The sequence below is a fragment of the Manis pentadactyla genome, chromosome 2, assembly GCF_030020395.1.
Source record: "Manis pentadactyla isolate mManPen7 chromosome 2, mManPen7.hap1, whole genome shotgun sequence".
NCBI classification, from domain to species: Eukaryota; Metazoa; Chordata; class Mammalia; order Pholidota; family Manidae; genus Manis; species Manis pentadactyla.
The window spans coordinates 177,605,515-177,626,177 of NC_080020.1; the positions used below are offsets into that span (position 1 = coordinate 177,605,515).

The following is a 20,663-nucleotide window of genomic DNA, read 5'->3' on the forward strand; positions in this document are numbered from 1 at the left end:
TGACTTGGCTTTGAGAAGCGCTTCCCAGGGGAGGCAAAGCTACCAGTCCTCATTACCAGGTCCATAAGAAGGCAATTCCTGGGGGCAGCTCCTGAGTTTCTTACTTATTTTTGTTTTCCTGTGCTCTCTCCAGTGTTTGCAACATTGTAGGAAGTCAACAAAATTTTGTGATATAGCATTCACTGTGTGTTCCTAGTGAGGGATTTTGCATGCAACCCGGCATTGCCCTCAGATTACTTCCAAGGGTCTAATATGCAAAGAGTAGGAGCAAAATAAGAACTCTGAGTCTCATTTTGACTTGTTTTCTGAAATACATTCTTTTGTGTTTATGTAAGTTTCCAAACTTCCCTGTGGTTAAGTTCCTTAGAAAACACAGGCTCTTTCCATTAGCCACACATACAACCAGAATCAGAATCAAGTGGACCAAAATGACTTTAAATTGTCCCTCCTTCTTTTGCACATGGGTGTAGAATAAAACCAAAGCAGAAAAAGAGAGCTCGCAGTTGGAACCACCACACAGGAGTCTTTTAATCCTGGAAGAGCTACTCGCTCTAATGATGGAAATTATAAAACTGTGAGTCCTTGCTTTTCCTTAGCCCCACCCAGCTGAAGTCACTGATGTCCTCAGTGACCCACCCAGGTCCCCAGCTAATCCTGGTCATGGCAGCCTCAGGCATAACTAAACGGGGCCAGCAATTAGTTCTGCCGTCAAAGGCTCTCTCCCTCTGCCCCCCAGTTCCTTCCCTGGCCTTCCTCCCCTCCCTCCTAACCTCACACTGCACTCTAACTGGCTGGAGCCCTAAACTTGGCCCAGGCCTTCAGACCTTTTCCCTGTTACAGACTGGGGTTCTGGCCAGGCCTCCCTTCTGCTCAAAAAGCTTGACCTTGACTCTTGTCTCCACTCTGACTTCTTCATACACCAGTCCAGACCCAAACCAAGCCAATGAGCACTGTTCTGTGAGGATGGGGCTACCCACCCCGCTCCCGTCTATGTTAGGGAGACCCTAGCCCCAATGACTGACTTGTGAGGAATTTCCCCTTTACTCAGTCTAACTGACAGTTATGAAAACAATGATTTTCCAGCTGTAGAATGCAACCTAGTACTGATTTGGAAACTCAGTTTGGTGGGATGTTGCCAATATAAAAAAAAAAAGAAAGAATAGAAATAGCAGGATCTGTTGCATACTGTAGCAGAAAGTAATAATAAATGAAACTTTTGGTCAATTATGTATAAGTATACATATATACTGTTGTCAAGATGTAAACTATATTCTTTCTGGATCATGATCATAAGGATATATAGCAAAATATGTACTCTTTTCCCCTCTATTAATTCACCTTTTCTAAGACACATACATATACATACCAGGAAAAGCCAAAAAACATTTTCTGGTATTAACTATTGGTACTTTTGGTGCAAATTTAACACAAAGTTTTTTTTGTTAAGAAAACAGAAAGTTGCTAGCTGCCCAAAAGGCATGTCCCATAATTGAAATGCACACTGAGCTGTGATCAATGAGACCCACAGGTTCCCCGCCAAAGGCAGCAGTTGATCTGTGGGTGACCACCAGGTGATCACCAGCAGACGAGGGACAGTATTGTGGCTGCCATGACAAGTCAGAGGCCCCTTCCATGTGCAAGCCACAAAGGTACAGTAATGCCCCCTGAAGCACACAGCAATTGGAGCAGAAGTGCGGGGTGGGGTGGCAAAATGTAAAAGACTTAAACTTACTGAGTGTTTGCACCATTCTTGCACTGGCCTTAGATTTCCAGTTTGGAAGAAAGTTGCCTCCCCTCCTCACCCTATCTACACCCAGCAGGATGGTCTTTTAAGAATAAACAAAGCAGCTTTAAATTATTTTCTACATATTTGAGTATAGGGAAAATAATTTTGATCTACCCTGAGACACCTATTTTGTGATTTCAATTTCTTTATACTGGAATTTTAAAAATTCTTAAGACTTTCTGGGTGAAAATTTATACAAAATTCTAAGACTCTTGATAGCTATCACCAAGCCTCTCCATCCCAAGAAATGTGGGACAATTTATTCTTGAGGCCATTCAGACAAGCAGTTATGAGCGCCACCTTGGTGGCTGATAGGAGTTCAAGATCCTATTCTTCCACTTACTAGTATGACAAATGACATTTGCTCAAGATGTTCCACTTTCTTTATGCATCCTACTTTATGCAAATGGAATAAAAAAGTATCTACTCTTTAGGATTGTTTTGAGAGTTCAATCGGATGTTTGTAAGATGCCAAGCATCCTGCTGGGAACTCAGTGAGCACACAGGACCTGGAGGCCACCGTTAGTCACTTTTCGCTGTTATGACCATTAAACTCCCAGGAGCAAGAGATGAAGTGCTTGCTTTCTTCCTCTTACTAACACTCAGATTAGCTCTTTCTGAAATATCTGTATATTTTATAAATGAAAATAGATTTCCGTTATACTTTTTATTTGGCTGTATTTATATTTTTTTCATATTTATTGTTCATTTGACTTTTGTTTTAAAAACATTGAGTATCAATTAGGACCAGCCGCATAATTTTCAGAATCCAGTGCAATATGAAAATGAGGGTCTCCTGTTCAAAAATTAAGAATTTCAAGATGGTGACAACAGAGCATTAGACTAAGTGTCAGACCTTTCTAAGTTCAGGCCTCTGGGCAACTGCACAGTCCCACGCCTACAAAGCTGACCCTGGAATCAATATTCTTTGCCCATTTTCTACTGGGGTGCAAATATTTTCTTAGTCCAGGGTCAGCCAACTTTTTCTGCAGAGGGCCAGGCAGTAAATATTTTAGGCTCTGAGGGCTAAACGGTCTCCATAGCAACTACTCAACTCCGCTGTTGCAGCACAAAAGTAGCATTGAGAGCACATGAACACAAACGGGGGTGGTGTACAACACAATTCTCTTTACAATAACAGGCTGTGCGGGCCGTAGTTTGCCAACCTCTGTCCTAGACAGCAACTGTTTTTCAGTCTTCCTCATGACAAGGTAATATAAAAAAATCTACCTATTTTTTTTCCTGGTAGATGATGTTTTAGTGTACTTTCACTAATCATTTCTTGTTATTTATTGCTGAGAATGTGGACTGGAAAAATCGTGCCTTTGGATATATATGGAGGCATTCTTTGTGACTTAATAAATATTTTACAGACATTTGAAAGGGAAGTTTATTCTCTGTGGGCTATAGGGTTCAAAATGTATTTATTAAATCAATCTCATTAATCATTATTCATATCGTCTATGTCCTTTGAATGTTTAAGTGTTCAGAGAGATGTCTTTTCAGATCCTATTGAGAAAATGATTTGGTTTCCATCTTTAGCACTGAGGATAGATGTGATTTACCTTTATACATTCCCTAAATACTGAAGCACCCTTGCATTTCTAGGATAAATTTTACTTGGTCTGGGTTTATTATGTTTTTACTATACTGTTAGTTTTGTTTTAATGAAATTTGATTATGGATTTAAACTTTTTATTCAAATTTGGTTGGAAGTTTTGCATATGAATGTGTTATCTTTATTAGCTATTGCTATCAGCTATATGTTAGCTTCCTAAAATAAATTGGGAAACTCTCCATTTTTTTTCTGTTTTCTGGAACAGTTTAACTGATATTGAAATTTTCTATTCCTTGAAGATGTGATAGAACTTTCCATGAAACCAACTGGTCCAAAACCAAAGGACCTACTCATAAGGGCAACTTAGTTTCTCTCAAATGTTCGGATTCTACTGGGGAAGGACAAAATTGGAAAGACAGAGCATTTTGACTAAAGGGGTTTTTAAAAATAATGATATTGGACTATTATTATCACTTTGGTTCAAAATGTAGGCATTTTCATACTTCCTACCAACCAGTAAATGGACTTGAAAGGAAGAGAGTTTAGGAGCTAAAAGTAAATTACACTTACTTTGGATATGTGAATGTAATATGGTTAATTTTTCTCCATCCTTCATACAAATTTCCATTTTTTACTTTCTCTATTGAGAATCCATTTTGTTTTTAATTTACTTATAACATTTTAGGTCATAAATTTATCCACCAAAATTCTGCACCATTTAATGTGAGAGTCTTTGTAGTCACCTGTCTTTTGCCACTCATAAAATCCTTCTTTTGTCTTGGAAGTTAAAAATTTTCACCAGGAAATGTCAGTATTATTTTTTAAATTAATTATGATTATTAGTTGATGAGACTATTCAGTCTGCATTTACAGGTTTTTCTTAAGTCAGGAAAGTTCTAGTCTTTTAAATCTTGAATGCTTCTTCTAGACTATTCTTTAGCAACCCAAATTATCTAGTACATTGGATATCTATTTTTGTCAGTCATTATTTATCATCTTCTCTCTCATCACTTCCATCTCCTTTCCTGTTCAAATTACTAGAATTTCTCAAACACAGCTTCCTTTTATTTCACTTTCTACATTGTCAGTTCTGCTCTTTACTGCTTTTCAGGTGACTTTACATTTTTCTATATTATATTTCCTTAATGTTCTAGGTCTTGTCTTTGCATTTTCTATTTTATCTCTTATTTCACAAATTTCTTATTTTATTCAGCATTATTGAAATCATAAAACATTTGTTGCCAAAATGATCTCTTTCCCGTTGAAAATTCTTTACATAAACATGTTCTTCCACTTTGGGAATTCTGTTTAATCCCTTATTCTAAGTTGCTACAATCTGTAGGCCCTATCCTTGAATGTGGGAAAGTGTAACCAGATCTGGTATATGCTTCCCAAGTAGTATTTTTTTCTTTTTCATCATCTCACCCTTAGAAACTTCTCTAAGAACTTAATCTGGGGGAAGGGAATTGGTCTTGATGGCTAAAGTAAGCTTATGTTATTGTTCCATCAATTAGGGACAGTAGGGGATGGAATAGACCCTCATCATTTCCCACAGATGAATTTCATCCTTGCAAGGGTTGTTGTTTGTTTTGGACATGATTACACCAATCCCAGTTTGCCATATGTAGGGTTTTGGGCCTGGTCTCTGCTCTAGGCTCACACTGTGCTCTACCTGACTATTTCTACAGCGTCCGCAGAATCAAAGATAGAACGCTGCCATTTCCTAGGAGGCCCCAGACCTTGGGGAGAACTCAGCACTGCTGCACGGGTCACTTTATGATGATGCCTGGCGTTCACGGGCTCTTTGGCCGCTTACTGTCTCTGTGACTATCCCGCGCAGCTGCTTCTGCATGATGTTGATACGCAAGGGCAGCGAGGCTCCACGGGGATGGTTCTCATCCCTCATATCCCAGTCTTCAAACTCACTTCCAGATTTGGGATGTTCTTGGGGCTCCTCCAGAATCCTCCTGTATCTGTTTTTTCACAACCTGGCAACAGAGTCGAAAGTAGATCCTGGCTGACCTCCTTCAAACTCAGTCCATCTGCTTTGTTTCTAGTGGAATTTCTTACAAGTGTGTTGCATGTCAGTGCCACTGCCTTTAGTCTTAGGACCTGATGCAGGTTCCCCCAGATGCCTCTTTCTTTTTCTTTTCGGGGGACAGGGCAATTTTAGATGATAGTGGGGGGAGGTGGTGAAGGAGAAGCTAGCCATCTATGTTCCTAAATCATAAACAAACTTTTTTTCCTTTCTCACCTCCCACTAAGCCCCTCAGCTCATTAAATTTTAGCTTCTGCATTTATGATGCCCCAAAATAGCACTTCCAAAAGTTGCCAAAGCTTTTATTTCTGCTAAAGCATAAAGACTTTCTCAGTTCTCATCTCATTTATAGTATGCATAAATACCACTAATATTTATTAATTCAGCAAACTGAGTTCTGAGTACCTAGTATGGCCTTTTGAATCTATAAAGATTAATAATTATAACACTTCATATTTACTGAGTACTTACTAAGCAGGCATTATGCTAAGCACTTTACACTTAATAACAATTGCCACTTAATAACAATAGCTACCATTTAGTGAACACTTCCTATGTGTTCATAGGACTTTGTTCTGGGCACAGCAACCCTAGTGACAATGTTATCATCTCTTTACAGATGAGGAAACTCAGCTCACAAAGAGGTATAGTAACCTCAGCCAGTAAGTGCTATTTGAACTCAGGTGGTTTGGCTTTGGAACCAGGTTCTTAGTCTAAACACTATGCTCAAACCCTCTCCTTTCTGGTATTTGAGCCTTATACCACCTATGCAACACCACCTCCCCATGGCAGGGTGAGGAAATGTACAATTACAATTACAGTGTTAGGTGCTAAGATAGAAGTACTAGAGAATTACCACAAATTGTTAAGGGAATTTGGGAGTGGGGATCCCAAGAAAGACATAAAATGTGAGCACTTAATGGAATCAGGAGATGCTCATTTTAATGGAATAAGGTGTACAAGGGGCTTCTCCTGTTTGGCCTTCAATCCTCTCCTCTTTTGTTCCTTTGATATTGTGTCTTTTACGACAATTCGTAAAAGGAATCAGCATCAGGAGAACCACATAATTTAAAACCCAGACAGACATTTTCAAGAGTGAAGTGTAAAATAGAAAACTATTAAATTGGGAGTAAATAAAATCAATAATAAAAAAAATAAAATAAAATAGGAAGCTATTTAAATAGGAATAAGCTAAATAGAGAGCTATTAATACCTGTACTGGGACAACGAGCATAGGCTAGGAATGTCCTGGGCCATACATTTATTTATCTGTGGTTAGATTATGGCGGTCCAATGGCATCTTGTACTTCCTTTTACTTTATATTGTTGATGGTTTTGACTGGTGTATAGTGACAGACACTCACTTTTCTTTTACTTGCTATATAATTTCCATAAACCTGACCTTTGCATTATCTTTTACACAAGGAAGGGTGGTAGGAAGACAATGATTCTGATCACAGTCCTTTTGCCACCAAGATCTTGGGGAAGCTCTGTTCTAGGTGGTTCCTACAGGTATTTATTAATTGGAGCTGTATATGCTTGAGCATCAAGGTTTGAGGAAAAGATGACAAGGCCACTAAATGAGACCCCAGATGACAAACAACTAGGGGTTATTCCTGCCCATGTCTTAATAATGGACCATCCTGCATCCTATGGTACAATATGAGTTGTTATGGGTTTGAGAGATTCTGAACAAGGACAGGATTTGAATGAAGATGGAACGTAGAGAAGTGATTGTTCTTAATGTTCTCTTCCACAGGAAGTCAACACTTAGTGGAGGGCACCAAGTACTAGTAACCATCTCACAGGGTAAGAGGGCACCACATATTTAGATGGGAGCGGTGATGAACAGCATTCCACCTGAAGGCCAGGAAGAGTGTAGGGACTGCAGAGTACAGTTTACTTGGAAATGATGAGGGTTGGAGGTGTGGTAACAGATGGAGCTAGGGAAACATGGGCCTTGGCTACAAGACTTTTGAATACCTTGAGAAGGAGTTTATCCTAAAAGAGCTTTGGAAGTGTTTAAAGGTTAAAGGGTTGGGAAGATGATGTCAAGATTAGATTTGTGTTCCAAAAAAGATCAGTTTGGTACCACCGTCAAGAATACAGGGTAGGAGAGAAGAGGAATGAAAGGAAGCAAAGAGATCAATTTAGAGAATGTTTCAGTGAACTGGGTGACAAATGAACTAAGGCAATAACGAGGCACAGAATGGGCAGACAAAGGAAAGATGCTGTCAGGCCTCGCAGATTCTGAAAGAGGCTTCCTCCCAGATCTTTGACTTCATTGGCTGGGTTTATGGTGACGTTGTGGACCCAGACTTGAAAAAGAGGAGGAGATGATTTTAGGGAGAAAACATCTAACTGATCATCCCTTCACTGAAATTCTCTCTCCTTGCCTCTTTACTGGTTCTCTTCGACTGTTCTAGCAACTTACTCTCAGCTCTATTTACCGTAATTTCTTCTTTGGCCCAGACATTCCTATTAGCAATTCCTCTAGGCTGGACCCTGGCCATGTTCCTCATTACACTCCACCTCTTCTTGATATTTTTAAATCCTGATATTATCTTGATATTATCTCATTATTAGTTATTATCCATATCCACATTTCCAACTACTACCCTTGGGCTAACAACATTCCAGTCTTACTCTCAGTTGCAGGGTATAAATCCAGCTGCCTGCTCAACATCTCCATCCAAATGTCCCACATGTTCAGACTTGACATGTCCACACCTAACTCCTCTTTCCTTCTGATAGCTGCTCTTAATCTTGCAGCTCTTTTCTCTCCCATTAACTCACATCCAATTGCTCATCAAGTCCTGTTGTTCCTCATTACGAAAGAACTTTTAATTTCATTTATTCTTTCTCCTCATTCCTACTACAAGAATAAATTACACACACACACATATATATATAACCTATTGCTGCTATGAGAAAATCCACTGTCCAGAAACTTTTTCTGTTACTCTCCCTGTCATCGGAAAGTGTGGGTCACCTTGCTATCTTGTATGTTGCCCCTTTGCCAACAATGTTTTATCTGACAAAATCCTGCTCAATGTTCAAGTATCAGATCTGAGTTACCATCTCTATGTAGCCTCCTAAGCCTTCTCTCATCTTGACCAAAATTAATTATTTCACTAACTCTGTTTTGTTGCCCTTTGTCTCTTCTACTAAACTGTGAAATCCTTGAGAGCCAGGGACAAGTCTTAAGCATTCTGTAATTCCAGAAATTGTGCACAGTTTGATAAATACTAAATTGAGTTGATGCATTCCTTACTCTAGCCAGGTAGTCCTGCTTGGAGTCTAGGGAGGTTTCTTTTGTTGGAGGACCACATCCTCTTTCTCTAAGGGAAATACCACCACCACCACCATCATCACCATCACCACCACAGCCACCACCACCACCATCATTGTCACCATAACTATTCCATCTATCATCTGGGTATTCACATCCCAAATGTTTCATTAATGGTTTCAGTCTAATAGTATTTAATCCTTACAACACTTCTGCAAGGCAAAAATTTTAATATATATCTTACTGATGAGGAAACTGAGGTTCAGAGAGGTTAAGTAATTTTCTCAGGGTCACAAAGCTTGGTGAAAGGCTGAGCTGTTATGTGAAGCTAGAGATGCCTATTTAGAAAGTTAGCTCTCTTAACCCTTGTGCTTGAGCTTCAGTTCATTCCCATGATGCGCTGGGGCCACATTTCATGCATGGAGTCTTAACAGGAAGGGAACTTTGGCCTGCCTGGAAATCACCATGGTTTGTATGTGTATGCACACATGGCAGGACCTGCAACACTGAAGGGCAAAGCGTAGGTTAGTCCTTTGCTCTTCCTCCCCCATGTCATGTTGGGCTTTCCTACCATTCCCTAAAATAAGAACTCTGCTTGGCATCCTGTTCTGAGCTGTCTGCTGCCTCAGATACATCTTCCCCACAGAGGAGAAAGGCCATCACTACGGGGCAGCTTTCCTGGTCTCCCTGTTCAGTCTCATGACTTACTGTGGGAAGGAGAGACCCACATAGGAATCACCTAGGAAGCTTTCCCAAAATATACATGCCTAACTTGGTCCCCTGGGGTTCTGCTGTGCCTCTGGTTGACAACCACTGTTTTAGAGAATTCATCTCCAAGGTCTACAATTTCCACTGGTCCTTTCATCACTGATACCTTCCCATTTCTTTCTCTAGCAGAAGGCTCCTCCTGCTCAGATGTCGTTCTGGGGTTCTAGGAATTAACATTATTAGCATGTTTTGCTTTACCCTGGAGTCTTTTAGTCAGAGTTCTTAATAAGAGTGTTACCATCCTACAGGAAGGCATTTAGAATCGATGTAGAGGCATTTACTTCTTGGCTATCACAATGACTGGGATGGCTAATGGCATTTATAAAATGAGATCAGAAATGCTAAGCATCCTATGGTCCCTCAAAATGAAAAACTGTCACACTGAAAATGTTAAAGGCACCCCCATTGAGAAACACATTTGGCTGGAGCTCTAATACTCTTATTCAAGCTCTGAATCAGCCTCTGCAATAGACGGCATCCTCTTGGTTCAGCTGCCGCAGTGTTCCACGGGCAGCTGTCCCTTCCTTCCAGCCTTCCAAATGCCCTCATATTCCACAAGCTAAGAGACTCTTAGTTTTCAGACATATTCATGTAATAATTAGGTGGCAGGATAGCTTGTCTAATCTCCATTTCTACTTTCCATGTAATCTACTTTAACCCTGCCAGTGCACTGCATGTTTCATCTGAAGTATGGGAGGAACAGGGGAGTGGGGGAAGAGCCATCACTGCCTCAGGGGGACTCTGAACTATCATGTCTGATAGGAATTCCAGCCTGATGAATATATCTAAGACCTAGCACAAAACTGACCCTCTTCTAGAAGGCTTATCTCTTCTCTCTCTCAGTGACTACTCCTTTCTCACTTACTCAGGCCAAAGCAGTGTATAATTACAAGTTTGCAGTAGAGGCTTTAATGCCCACTCATATCGGGCTTTCCTCTCCTTTTAGATATATGGGAGGATGACATTTTTTCACCCTCCTTTCACAGGGTGAGGCCAAATGACAACTTTTGACCAATGGGTTGTGAGTGGAAGAATGCACGTCACTTCTGGCTAGAGTATTTAATTGCCAGGGAGAGACCCGCCAGCACTTTCTTCCCTTGCAGCTGGGACGGTAGAAGTTGGTATTGAGAAGGAGTCTTCACCAGCCTGGCTCCCAGAACAACTACCATGAGCAGAGCCTCTGCTGACCCCCACTGGACATGGAGCATAGGCAGAGATCATAAAGAAAGGCTCATCCCTTTGCTGTTCTGTGTCCCTGAGATTTTGAAGATTTTGTTACCACAGCATTACCTAACCTACCCTGATTGTTTCAATGTTCTTTTGCTTGTTTAGATTCTTTTCATCTTTGTGCGTATATCATGAGTCAGAGAGACTTGTGCTTGAGGCTGGGTTTCACCACTTGGAGGGACCTTGGCTAACCTTTCTAAACCTCGGTTTTCTCATGTATCAAATGGTCATCATGACTATACTGACCTTATGTCGTTGTAAAGACTAAACAAGATCACACAGACAAAGCACTTACCACAGCGCCTGGCAGGTAGCAAAGACTCAGGAAATGTTACTTATTATTTCTTCTCACTGTTGATCTAAAATTGACTTTACTTGTCCCCTGCCCCAGATCCTCTAGAAGCCTTTAGCTCTGGCTGTGTGGAGTCCTCTAATGTCCTTTGGCCTAAAAAGTAAATAGTCTGGAACCGCATCCTGCTTCTTTTACATTCCTTGCAGCTCCGAGAACGAGGCATTGCTTGCAGTAGGCATTGTGTGATCCATACCTTTAATGGAGTACACACTTGTGATGGCTTGGAGAACATACTTGAGCCAAATGGCTGAAAGAATCAGCTCAGCCAAATTGAAGAAACCTAATTACTTTTTTTCAGTATGAACCTGGCATGTCTGGGAAACATGTCAGGAAATGTCCAAATACCCACTTTGTCTTTTGCTGCTGAGTAATCTCTGGGAGAGGAGAAATCCAGTCTCTTGGCCACATGTCAAAAATAGACACACGTTCTAAATCAGCATAAAGCAAATCCCATTTGCATTTATGTGACAGCCAAGTCTTGCCAAGGGATGTCAGCGTTTGTTCCTGGACCACTGGGAGTCCTTTTAGCATTTGCAAATAATTACAGGTTATCTTGGGACGGGTTCTTCCTCGGACACTCCTGGATTCTGTTCTTAGCTGACACTGAGTTGTACCAGGTCTCCACAACTAAGGAAACTAGAGGTAATGATTTGGCTGCCCCTGACAGAAATACAAAACAAAACAAAACATTCATGCCTGATTTCTGTTTATTTTTGACCCTTACACCAATCCTTCCAGTTTGCAGGCAGTTCTAACAACTATTGCTTGGCCTGATTAAGTCCTCTCCAAACCTAAAGGGAGGAAATTTAAAACCAGCCATAAAATCTATTTCAACACAAAAATAAAAAAAGAAGGAAGAAATGAAGGAAAGAAGGAAGGAAGAACATTCCTGGGGTCTGAGAAACTTCTTTAAAATGATGCCTCTTAGAATTATTATTGTAGCATTTTCAAGGTGTCCTCTAATACCTTTGCTTTCCTGATTCAGAGCTAATTTTGCATTTTCATCTCTCAAAGCCCTCTTCTAAAAACAAGCTGCATCTTGTATTTTAACACATCTCCAGAGTTGAATTTTGTTTTCCCATCAGATTCAATCTGAACAAATTATTAATTTATTGGGCCTAAGTGCATCATAATCAGATATTCTCGACACATCTTTGAATCCTATCCATCAGTTCACCCCGCTGATCTCTGAAGCACCTCTGTGGACTGCAGGGAGTTGGAGTCCCTGAAAGTTTCAATCAACTACAGCTGATGTAACAGCAATGTAGTAGCTCCTCAGTTAAGTAACCTTGATTGCCTTACATACCATCATTTACTGAAACTCTGATGCTGGGATGTTTAACTCCTGGAATCCACCCCATTCCTCTAGCTGTACTGCCATGTGCTTCTCATTATGGCCCAACTGCGCGGGACAGTGATGAGTGGAAAGAGCTGGGCGGGATGTCAGGAGCAGACATCGTCCCAGCTCTGTCATGAGCTAATCCTAGGTCCTTGGGAAGGTCACTTAACCGAGTGGGGGTTGCAAAATTAGTACTTTTGTCATCTGTAAATTAGGGACAGGGGCACATGTCTGAGCTACCAGGCAAGGTCGTCTTTGGAGCACCTGTGAGACAGTGTAAGTGTTGGGAGTCTTCAGTTCTGACTCTGAACATTTCTATTCTAAGTAAGTAGTTGGGAACCCAGAGGCATTTTCTCTGAAAAACAGTATGATACTTGGTGGTGAGGGTCCCAGTCTACTTTCACAAACATCTGTTCAAGGACCAACGGTTAATGACCCTGGAGTAGAACACACAGTAATGGTCCTACAGACCCTCGCCACCACGGGATCACCCAGTTGTGGGTTTTGGGGTGGGAACTCTAGGTGAGCAGCAAGACAGGGTCCCCTCAGACAGGGAACAGAGAATGAGAAAATTGGTGCTGAACAAAAATGAAATAGCAGAGGGAGAAGTTTGGGAGCTCTAATGGGGAAGGAGGCCATGGTGAGTCTGTGGAGGGGGTCCATTCAAGTGTAAGCATTTCCTGGGTGCCAGGCCTTGGCTTTGGGAAGTCCTGTAAATCAAGATATTCAGTGCTTACTGTCACCCTTTGGCCCATCATCTACTCCACACCTCTTGCTCTCTACCTCTAAAAATTCTATCTTGGCTATTAGAGCACACATGAATACAGCTGCACTTCCCCAGGACTCACGGTGGAGAATCCACTTTTTCCATTTAAGTCACTAACAGCTCTCTATAAAACAGACCAATGCGTGATACATAAATATATAGCATAATAACAGAAGAGTCCCGTGAGAGGGAAAAGGCACACTTATGTCCATGGGTTGTTCAATGGGTGCATTAAACTTAGGGGACCCCTGGAAGGCTTAGAGGAGCCTAGCAGCAGCTCCTTGACTGTTGTTCTCTGGAGAGAGGCCTTCCAAATCTGACTTTTCAAATCCCTGGGTGAATTCCCAGCAATCTACTCTTCCTGACTGTAACAAGGAAAGCATGTTGAAATGAATATGAAATTCCATCAGTATAAAGCCTCATGAAGCCCAATCCGCCAGCCCCGTCACTAAAGCCTCTAATAATGCCCTATTGTGTTACTGCGGTACTCTAGCTGGTGATTAAGAAGTTGTGCTCCTGGCTGAGAAAACATGATGTTCCATTAAATGTATAATCTGGATTTCCTCCAGGCCAGAGATGCATCCTGCTGAAATCTGAAATGAGCTGTGTTTGACTGTCATGGAAAAGAAGAGATCCATTTGCTGGATACCAGGGAGTTGGGGGGTGGGTCGAAGAACGGTGAATTCAGTGCCCTGTGATCCACTGGTTTAAGCCTGTAGACAGTGTCTAGCCAGCCCAGGGATCTTAGAAGCCCCAGGAAAAAGTGAGTCAGCATTCTTTCCCTTTGCACTCTGCTGTGGTTGGGTGCTGGACAGCACCGTTTGAGGAGGTTCTTTCTAGGACAGAACACCATGTCTGTGGGGACCACCAGGATCCTCTTTACCATCGTTGCCTTTTGACCCATTCCCCAGCTCTGGACTCAACAGTCACATAAATTAGGCCAGATCAAGATGGCAAACTGGAGGTGTGCATGCTCTCATACCAGGTTCTAGCAAGTTTTTCACTCAGTGCAAAATATCCCTCACTTCAAGCAATAGGACAACTAAAGGAAATCAGAGGAGTCCCTTAAATGCAAAGATAGGTACCTGTGAAGAGTTTCCCATCATTTTTTTTCCTGGAGCATCTTTGGGTCCCCAATGTAAAGGCAAAGGATCCTATCGTACATTTAGAAATGGATTCCAGGATTCAGTATAAAAGCAGCAGCATCCTCTACAATCACATGCTTGGAGCTCAGCATGCTACTTAGAGGCCCTCCTTACACTTGAATTTTTAAAAACTCAAAGTAAGTTATTTTTGTCAAATGTAAAAGCAACATAATGTTCACTGTAGAAAATTTTGAACATTCAGAAAAATATAAAAAATGAATTAAAAAATCTTTTTTAGACAGAAATACTATTACAACTTGGGTAAATAGAGACATACACGTGTGAGTTTAGTTTTTTTACAAAGGTAGAATCATAATGCACATATAATGCTTGGTAATTGTATTTTTACCTAAGAGCATTTTATGACCATTAAATATCTCTCCTAAAATATCTTGCAAGCATGCATATGTGCATATTCAAAACTATGCAAACTATGCATGTATCATGCCTTAATAAGTCTCCTGTTGTTCAAACATTTAAGTAATTTTCAGCTTTATTATTATAAAAAGCACTGCCATGAACATTCATATAGGCACTTCTTTAGGACGATCTTGGATTATTTTTTTTAGGACAGGAATTGCCAGATGGAAAAGTAGTTTCCTCAGTTTTAAAAAGCATTTGATACACACTGCCAAATTATCTTCTTGTCTGCACCATCTAATATGCTAGCCACATGTGGCTATTTAAGTTTAAATTAGTTAAACAAAGTAAAAAGTTCACTTCCTTAACTGCACTAGCCACATTTCAAGTATGCAATAGCTACATATGGCTAGTACCACAGCAGCCGCGTACCAGCTGCACTGAACAGTCCAGAACGTGTCCATCATCCCAGAAAGTTCTATGAGACATCACGAGTCTAGAAAGACTGTACCAATTTGCATTTTCCTTAGTAGGATATGACAGTGCCTACTTCCCACAAGTTGGCCGATACTGAATAACGAAATTCTTTAAAAATCTTTGGCTACTTAGTAAAAATTACATCTTCCTTGATTTTTTTCATTTCTTTAGTTACTAGGGAAGTTGAGATTTTTTTATTGTTTATTGGCTTACATAGTTTTTGTGTGAATTATTTGTGTAGTCAGCCTATTTTCTATTGGCATGGTCTTTTAAACTGCTTTTTAGGGTTTAAAAGATTAGGGTTAATCTTTAAAAAGTAATCTATGTTGCAAAACTTTCTATAACTTGTTATTATCTTTTATGGCACTTTTCACTTACAGTAATGTGAAATTTTAATGTATTTAAATCTTTTCTTAGTTTTATTGTTTCTCTGCTGTTTAAAAAGCTCTAAACCCAAGACTACAGTGATATTCATGTAAATTTTCTTCTTAGTTTTTCCATCATTTCATTTTAAACACTTAAATTTTCAATCCTTCTGGTTATTTTTTCTGGATATTTATCTTAAAGTAAAATCCTTCTGGAATTTATTTTGGTGTGTGGTATAAAATATAAATCTAACCTTTTCCTATGTTACCAACCATTTTTCCAAGAATAATTTTTTAAAAATAACAAATTAATTCCCCACTGATTTGAACTTCCACTGAATGCTTACAAGTCCTTGGACCTAGTCTAGATTTTTTTCTATTCTGTCTGCTATTCTTTGGCCTTTACCATCCTGTTTTAATTGATTTGCCTTATAATGCATTTTAATATCTGAAGGTATAAATATTTCTTCATTATTCTTTTCTAAAAAGAAGAAAAGAATTAGCTCTATTTACCAGATTTTTTTCCCTAAGATAAACCTTGAATCATTTTGTTAAATTCCTCTTACCACCAAAATAAGATCCTTCAGAACTTTGATTTAAAAGTTTAACTCAAATTAATTTGGGGAGAACTGAATATCTTTACAGTATGGACTCAAGTCATCTCATTCAGGGACATGGTGATTCTGTCTGTTTTTCAAGACTTCCTGTATGTCCTTCTTAAATGCCTTTTTGGGGCAGAAAATGCACAATGATGGGGACCTCTGATTGTTTTCGGACATGGTTTCTGAATCTGTGAGCTGGTGCTCCCAGCCACTAAAAGTAACAAAAGAAATTCCTTTTCTTAGTATTGGAGTGTATCGTCAGCATCTACTGTCTCATAAATCTGCAAGAAAGAGATCTCACTTTTTTCATCCAAAGAATCTGAAGTTCAAAACAGCATTTACGGAAAAATCAAACTTCAGGGGCAACTGCAAAGCACATTTGGTGTTTAGCTAGCCAGCTTATTTTGCAGGACTCTTTTTCCAACTCTCAAATACTTTCCAGTCTGTGAAATTCATCTCCCCACCACTGTAATAGCAAGCGCCTTTCCTGGCACTAGGGAGCTTGCACAGTTTTATTGAGCATGGACCTTCTCCGAGGGGGCTTTTTTTACTGCTGAAGCTGGTTTTTAGTAGATGGCACAAGGCTTCCTTGAATGGCTGTGGCTTGGCAAATCTAAGGGGATTTGGGAAGTATTTAATCGGTCAGAGTTCAGCTTGACCTTGAACACAGTCTTGAAGCCTAACCATTATGCACTTTCCTAAGGAAACCAGGGCTCCTGCACCTCCCTGGTAGCCCACCAGTCAAATCACCAGGAACTTGAATTCGCCTCTGTCAGGGGTTCTCAAGACAAGGCGGAGGTAGTGGGAATTTACCCATAGGGGGACTTCTGGTAATGTCTAGAGACATTTTTGGTTGTCCCCACTGTGGGGCTGCAGGGTGGGGAAAGTTGGGGAGCAGGAAGGCAGAAGGGGGTGGTACTGGCATCTACTGGGTAAGAGGCCAGGGGTGCTGATAACACCCTACAATGCACAGGACGGCCCCACAGGATTCCCCAGCCTAAAAGCTTAATAGGGCCAAGGTTGAGAAATCCGCCTTACAATTTCCCTAACTGCCCAGGCATCATGCATTATATTATTAGAAACAAAGTTAATGCATTATGTAAGACAGCGTTTTTAAAAACGAGACTATTGCCTTTAAAAAGCTCACAGCTCTCACTTTAGCTGAGCCTCATAGTTCTCCCTCTCGCACGCAAGCCTTTCTCTCCAGTTTCTAAAGCAAATGGGAAGGATTCACAGGAACATAGTAGGTCAGCAGCATCCTCACAGTCTCTTGCACGCTCCTCGATCACATAGAGCAAGGCGGAGAAGTTTGTCCCCGGCAAGCAGCTACGCGGCTGCGGCCGGCGCAGCGCACCACAAGGATGCAGAGGCGCGCTCCCTCACAAAGGCGCAGCGCCGGGGCCGCGGTCCTTCTGGGGCCCGGGAGATGCGTGTCTGCCTCAAAGCGACCCTGCCAACAAGCCCAGCCCGAGGAAAACGCATCATCAGCCCAGCCTAGGAAGGAACAACTCACGGCACTTACTTGTCCAAAATGAAGTACAGGTCAAATCCCCCGTAGCAGGCTGGACCCCCTTCCTCTCTGCGTCCCCCTTGCCCGGCGCAGATGAGCACGAAAGTGGCCAAAGAGAGACACTTGAAGCCAACGCCGAGGGCTTTCTGCTCCACGGAGGCCATGACCTGCAGCCCAGGGAGAGGGTACGGTCCTCTGCTTCCCACGCTCCTCGAACTCGCCAGCACTCTCAGGGGCGCGCCATCCAAGGGGCCCTCCTCTCGGGCCCTTTATTCCCCCTCGCACTCCTGAAACTCCCCGGAAGCAATTGTCTGGAGGAGTTCAAGGTTTTCCTTCTGGTTTCCGCTTCGATTCTGTTTCTAGGTTTCAGGTTTCAAGAATCCCAATACTGTACTCCGCTTTTTTAAAGGGGCTGCTCCCGATTCGGGACCGCGGACCACTCGGGAGGCTGCGCTGAGGTTTTGCAGTTGAAGCAGTTCCGTCCGGACGGTTCTTTGCCCTAGATTTTAAATATTATGGTGTGGGTTTTTCAAATTGTTCTTGCTTGGGGAAGCGCTTTGCCTTTTCCCCCTCCTGTCGCCCCCACCCCGCCGCCTCCTCGTTTTGACGGGGTAAGAAAATTCAACGGGTGCCACCTTGTGGCCGAAAACGGCCAGAACGCTCTTCGGCGGTCGCGGAAATGTGGCTGCGCGAGTTTTCTTATTCCTTACTTTTTCCCCTTATTTTCCCATTATTTCTTCCCCGTTCCTTGCTCTCTCTTGTTCTCTAAGCTTTTTATCTCTGACCTTTCCTCTCCTATTCTACGTCTGCTGATAAGATCTCTGCAAACATTTGATGAGAACTTAACTTCCTCCAAGCACCGCGGGTCAGAATCGAGGCTGGGACTAAGCCATTGCGCAATGAAGTAGAGAAGAACTGGCTGTTTGTAATCGGAATCCTCCAAGTGATTTTACCGTTACTGTTAGCACAGATCATAAAAGAGACTATCGGTCCAGTTATGTGGTGGAGAATAGCATAAACACTCCCAATGGAAAGGTTGCTCCTGGCATGGAACAGATGAGCATTCTAGATTGTCTCCATCTCCAGATTTTAGAGATTCTGTGATAAATTCTCTTCAGCCTGTGCACTTTGACTTTTTTCACCCTACCTTTGATTTAGCACAAAGGAAGTAAACAGCTTGGGACTGGCAGGGGAGTGCTGTGTTAGCCTTTCTAAGGTGAGTGATCCTCTTTAGAGTGGCCTCTGAGCCCAGGTTCCAGAAGGAGCTCAGTTTTACGTTCCTGTGCCTCCACTTGGGGAGTCCCCAGTGCACACTCAAGCTCCATTTTCCAGGATTATTTCTCTAGCACACGTCTTCCCCTCCACCTGTGAGCCTCTAAACCCCCTATTCCCTTTTGTGACCGTCCACGGTAGTTCCCCCTATCATGTGTACCTTGGAATCCTAGTGTCTTGGAATGCCCCATTAAACACTCATTTTGCTGTTTGGAGATTCATAAAGCATTGCACTAGCCTGCCTGCAGTATAATCCCCACCATTCCTCATCTCCTGGTATCTCATGTCCCCTCTTCCATGCACATACTGAATAATGCATATCTGTAACTAATAACATATTGTAGAAATGATGGTGTATGATTTCTGAGGCTAGGTCATAAAAGATATTGTGTTTTCTTCCTTGCTTTCTTGGATAACTTGCTCTGGGGAGCCCACTGCCATGCCATGAGGTCACTCAAGCAGCCCTATGGAGGTTTCATGTGGTAAGAAACTGAGATCCCCTGCTGACAGTCAGCATTACTTTGCCAGTTGTGTGAATGACCTTTCTTGAAAGGTGGATCCTCCAGCCCCAGTCAAGCCTTCAGATGACTGCAGTCCTGGCCAAAATCTTGAGTGCAGTCTCATGAGAGACCCCAAGCCAAAACCACTCAGCTAAATCAATCCCAGATTCCTGACCCACAGTAATTATGAGATTATGAATGTTTATTAGTGTTTTAAGCTTCTAATCTTGGGGGTAATTTGTTATGCAATAATAGATAGCTAACAAACACCTATTATCATGTTAAAGTTTGGAGAATTTCTTTGGGAAAAAAAACTGTGTAACTGTATTTCCCAGACTTACTATACTATGAAACTGTTCTTTTTACATAACATCCATTAACACCACACTGTGGGAATTACTGCTCTCAGGAAAGAATAACTGGAAGGGGAGATTAAAATACTCTGACCTGTCCAAGTTTTCCTTTTCCATACCTCTCCTCTCCCCAAAGGATTGAAAAGTCATTCTGGTCCCATTGCAGCTCTATGATGAAAAAGAAGATAATCTGTAGAAGTTAAGTGGGTAAATGAAAGCAGGAAAATGAGGAGGAATTAATTAGGAAGGGAAAGGAATATGACAGAAGAAAATGCAGTGGTGAGAGCATTTGTGGGTGACAGGTTGGCAAGGAATAGAAAAACACTTGAATGTTCAAAAGGATTTGGGGGACAGGAGGAGTCGGGGGGAGCATTAAGAAAACCTCTCATCACCATGCCTTTAGGTCCTTAAGAGTTTGGGTGACAAAGGAATGTCTTGAGAGCTTTGCAGACAAAACAGCTTAGAAAGCTAGTCTGGAAGGGATCCAGGAGTGTCCTGTTGGAGCTCTTCTAAGTGACAGGCACTATTATTAAAGATAGATGAGAGCACAGCTCCTAGATGGGGAAAGAAATTCAGTATGAAACAAGCTTTGGGGAAAGAGAGAGAGTGGAAGAGGGTCTCCTGGGACCAAGATGATGCCTTATAGGGTAGAGAGGTATTTAGAGGAGTTCAGACACATGAGTATTCCAGCTGCCTCTGCCTTTCTCCCAATATTCTAGAAAGAGATCTACTAATACAAGCTGACCATCACTAGATCTTAAAGTGGCTCACGCTTCCTTTCCCTCTAGTCCAGACAAATCCATTTCAGGCACCTCTTCCAAATCAGAGAGTTTTGTGTCAGCCTTACTCACAATGGGTAGATGTCCTCCAAATATTCCTACGAAGTGAACTCGACGTTGAGGTATGAAGATACGGTTATTCCAAGGGAAGGATGAAGTAAAATGAAGATATCA

The 20,663-nt window shown here is 41.6% G+C and overlaps 1 protein-coding gene across 1 annotated transcript in view; it reads right to left on the minus strand.

Moving 5' to 3' along the window:
* Positions 1 to 18,138, minus strand: part of ANTXR1 (ANTXR cell adhesion molecule 1) — a 221,256-nt gene extending 203,118 nt beyond the window's left edge. Inside the window, exon 1 of the mRNA XM_036908236.2 lies at positions 17,598 to 18,138. Within this exon, the coding sequence (XP_036764131.1) occupies positions 17,598 to 17,749 (152 nt within the window). The 5' untranslated portion in view covers positions 17,750 to 18,138. The remainder of the gene's footprint in view (positions 1 to 17,597) is intronic.
* Between the last annotated feature and the right edge of the window lie 2,525 nt (positions 18,139 to 20,663).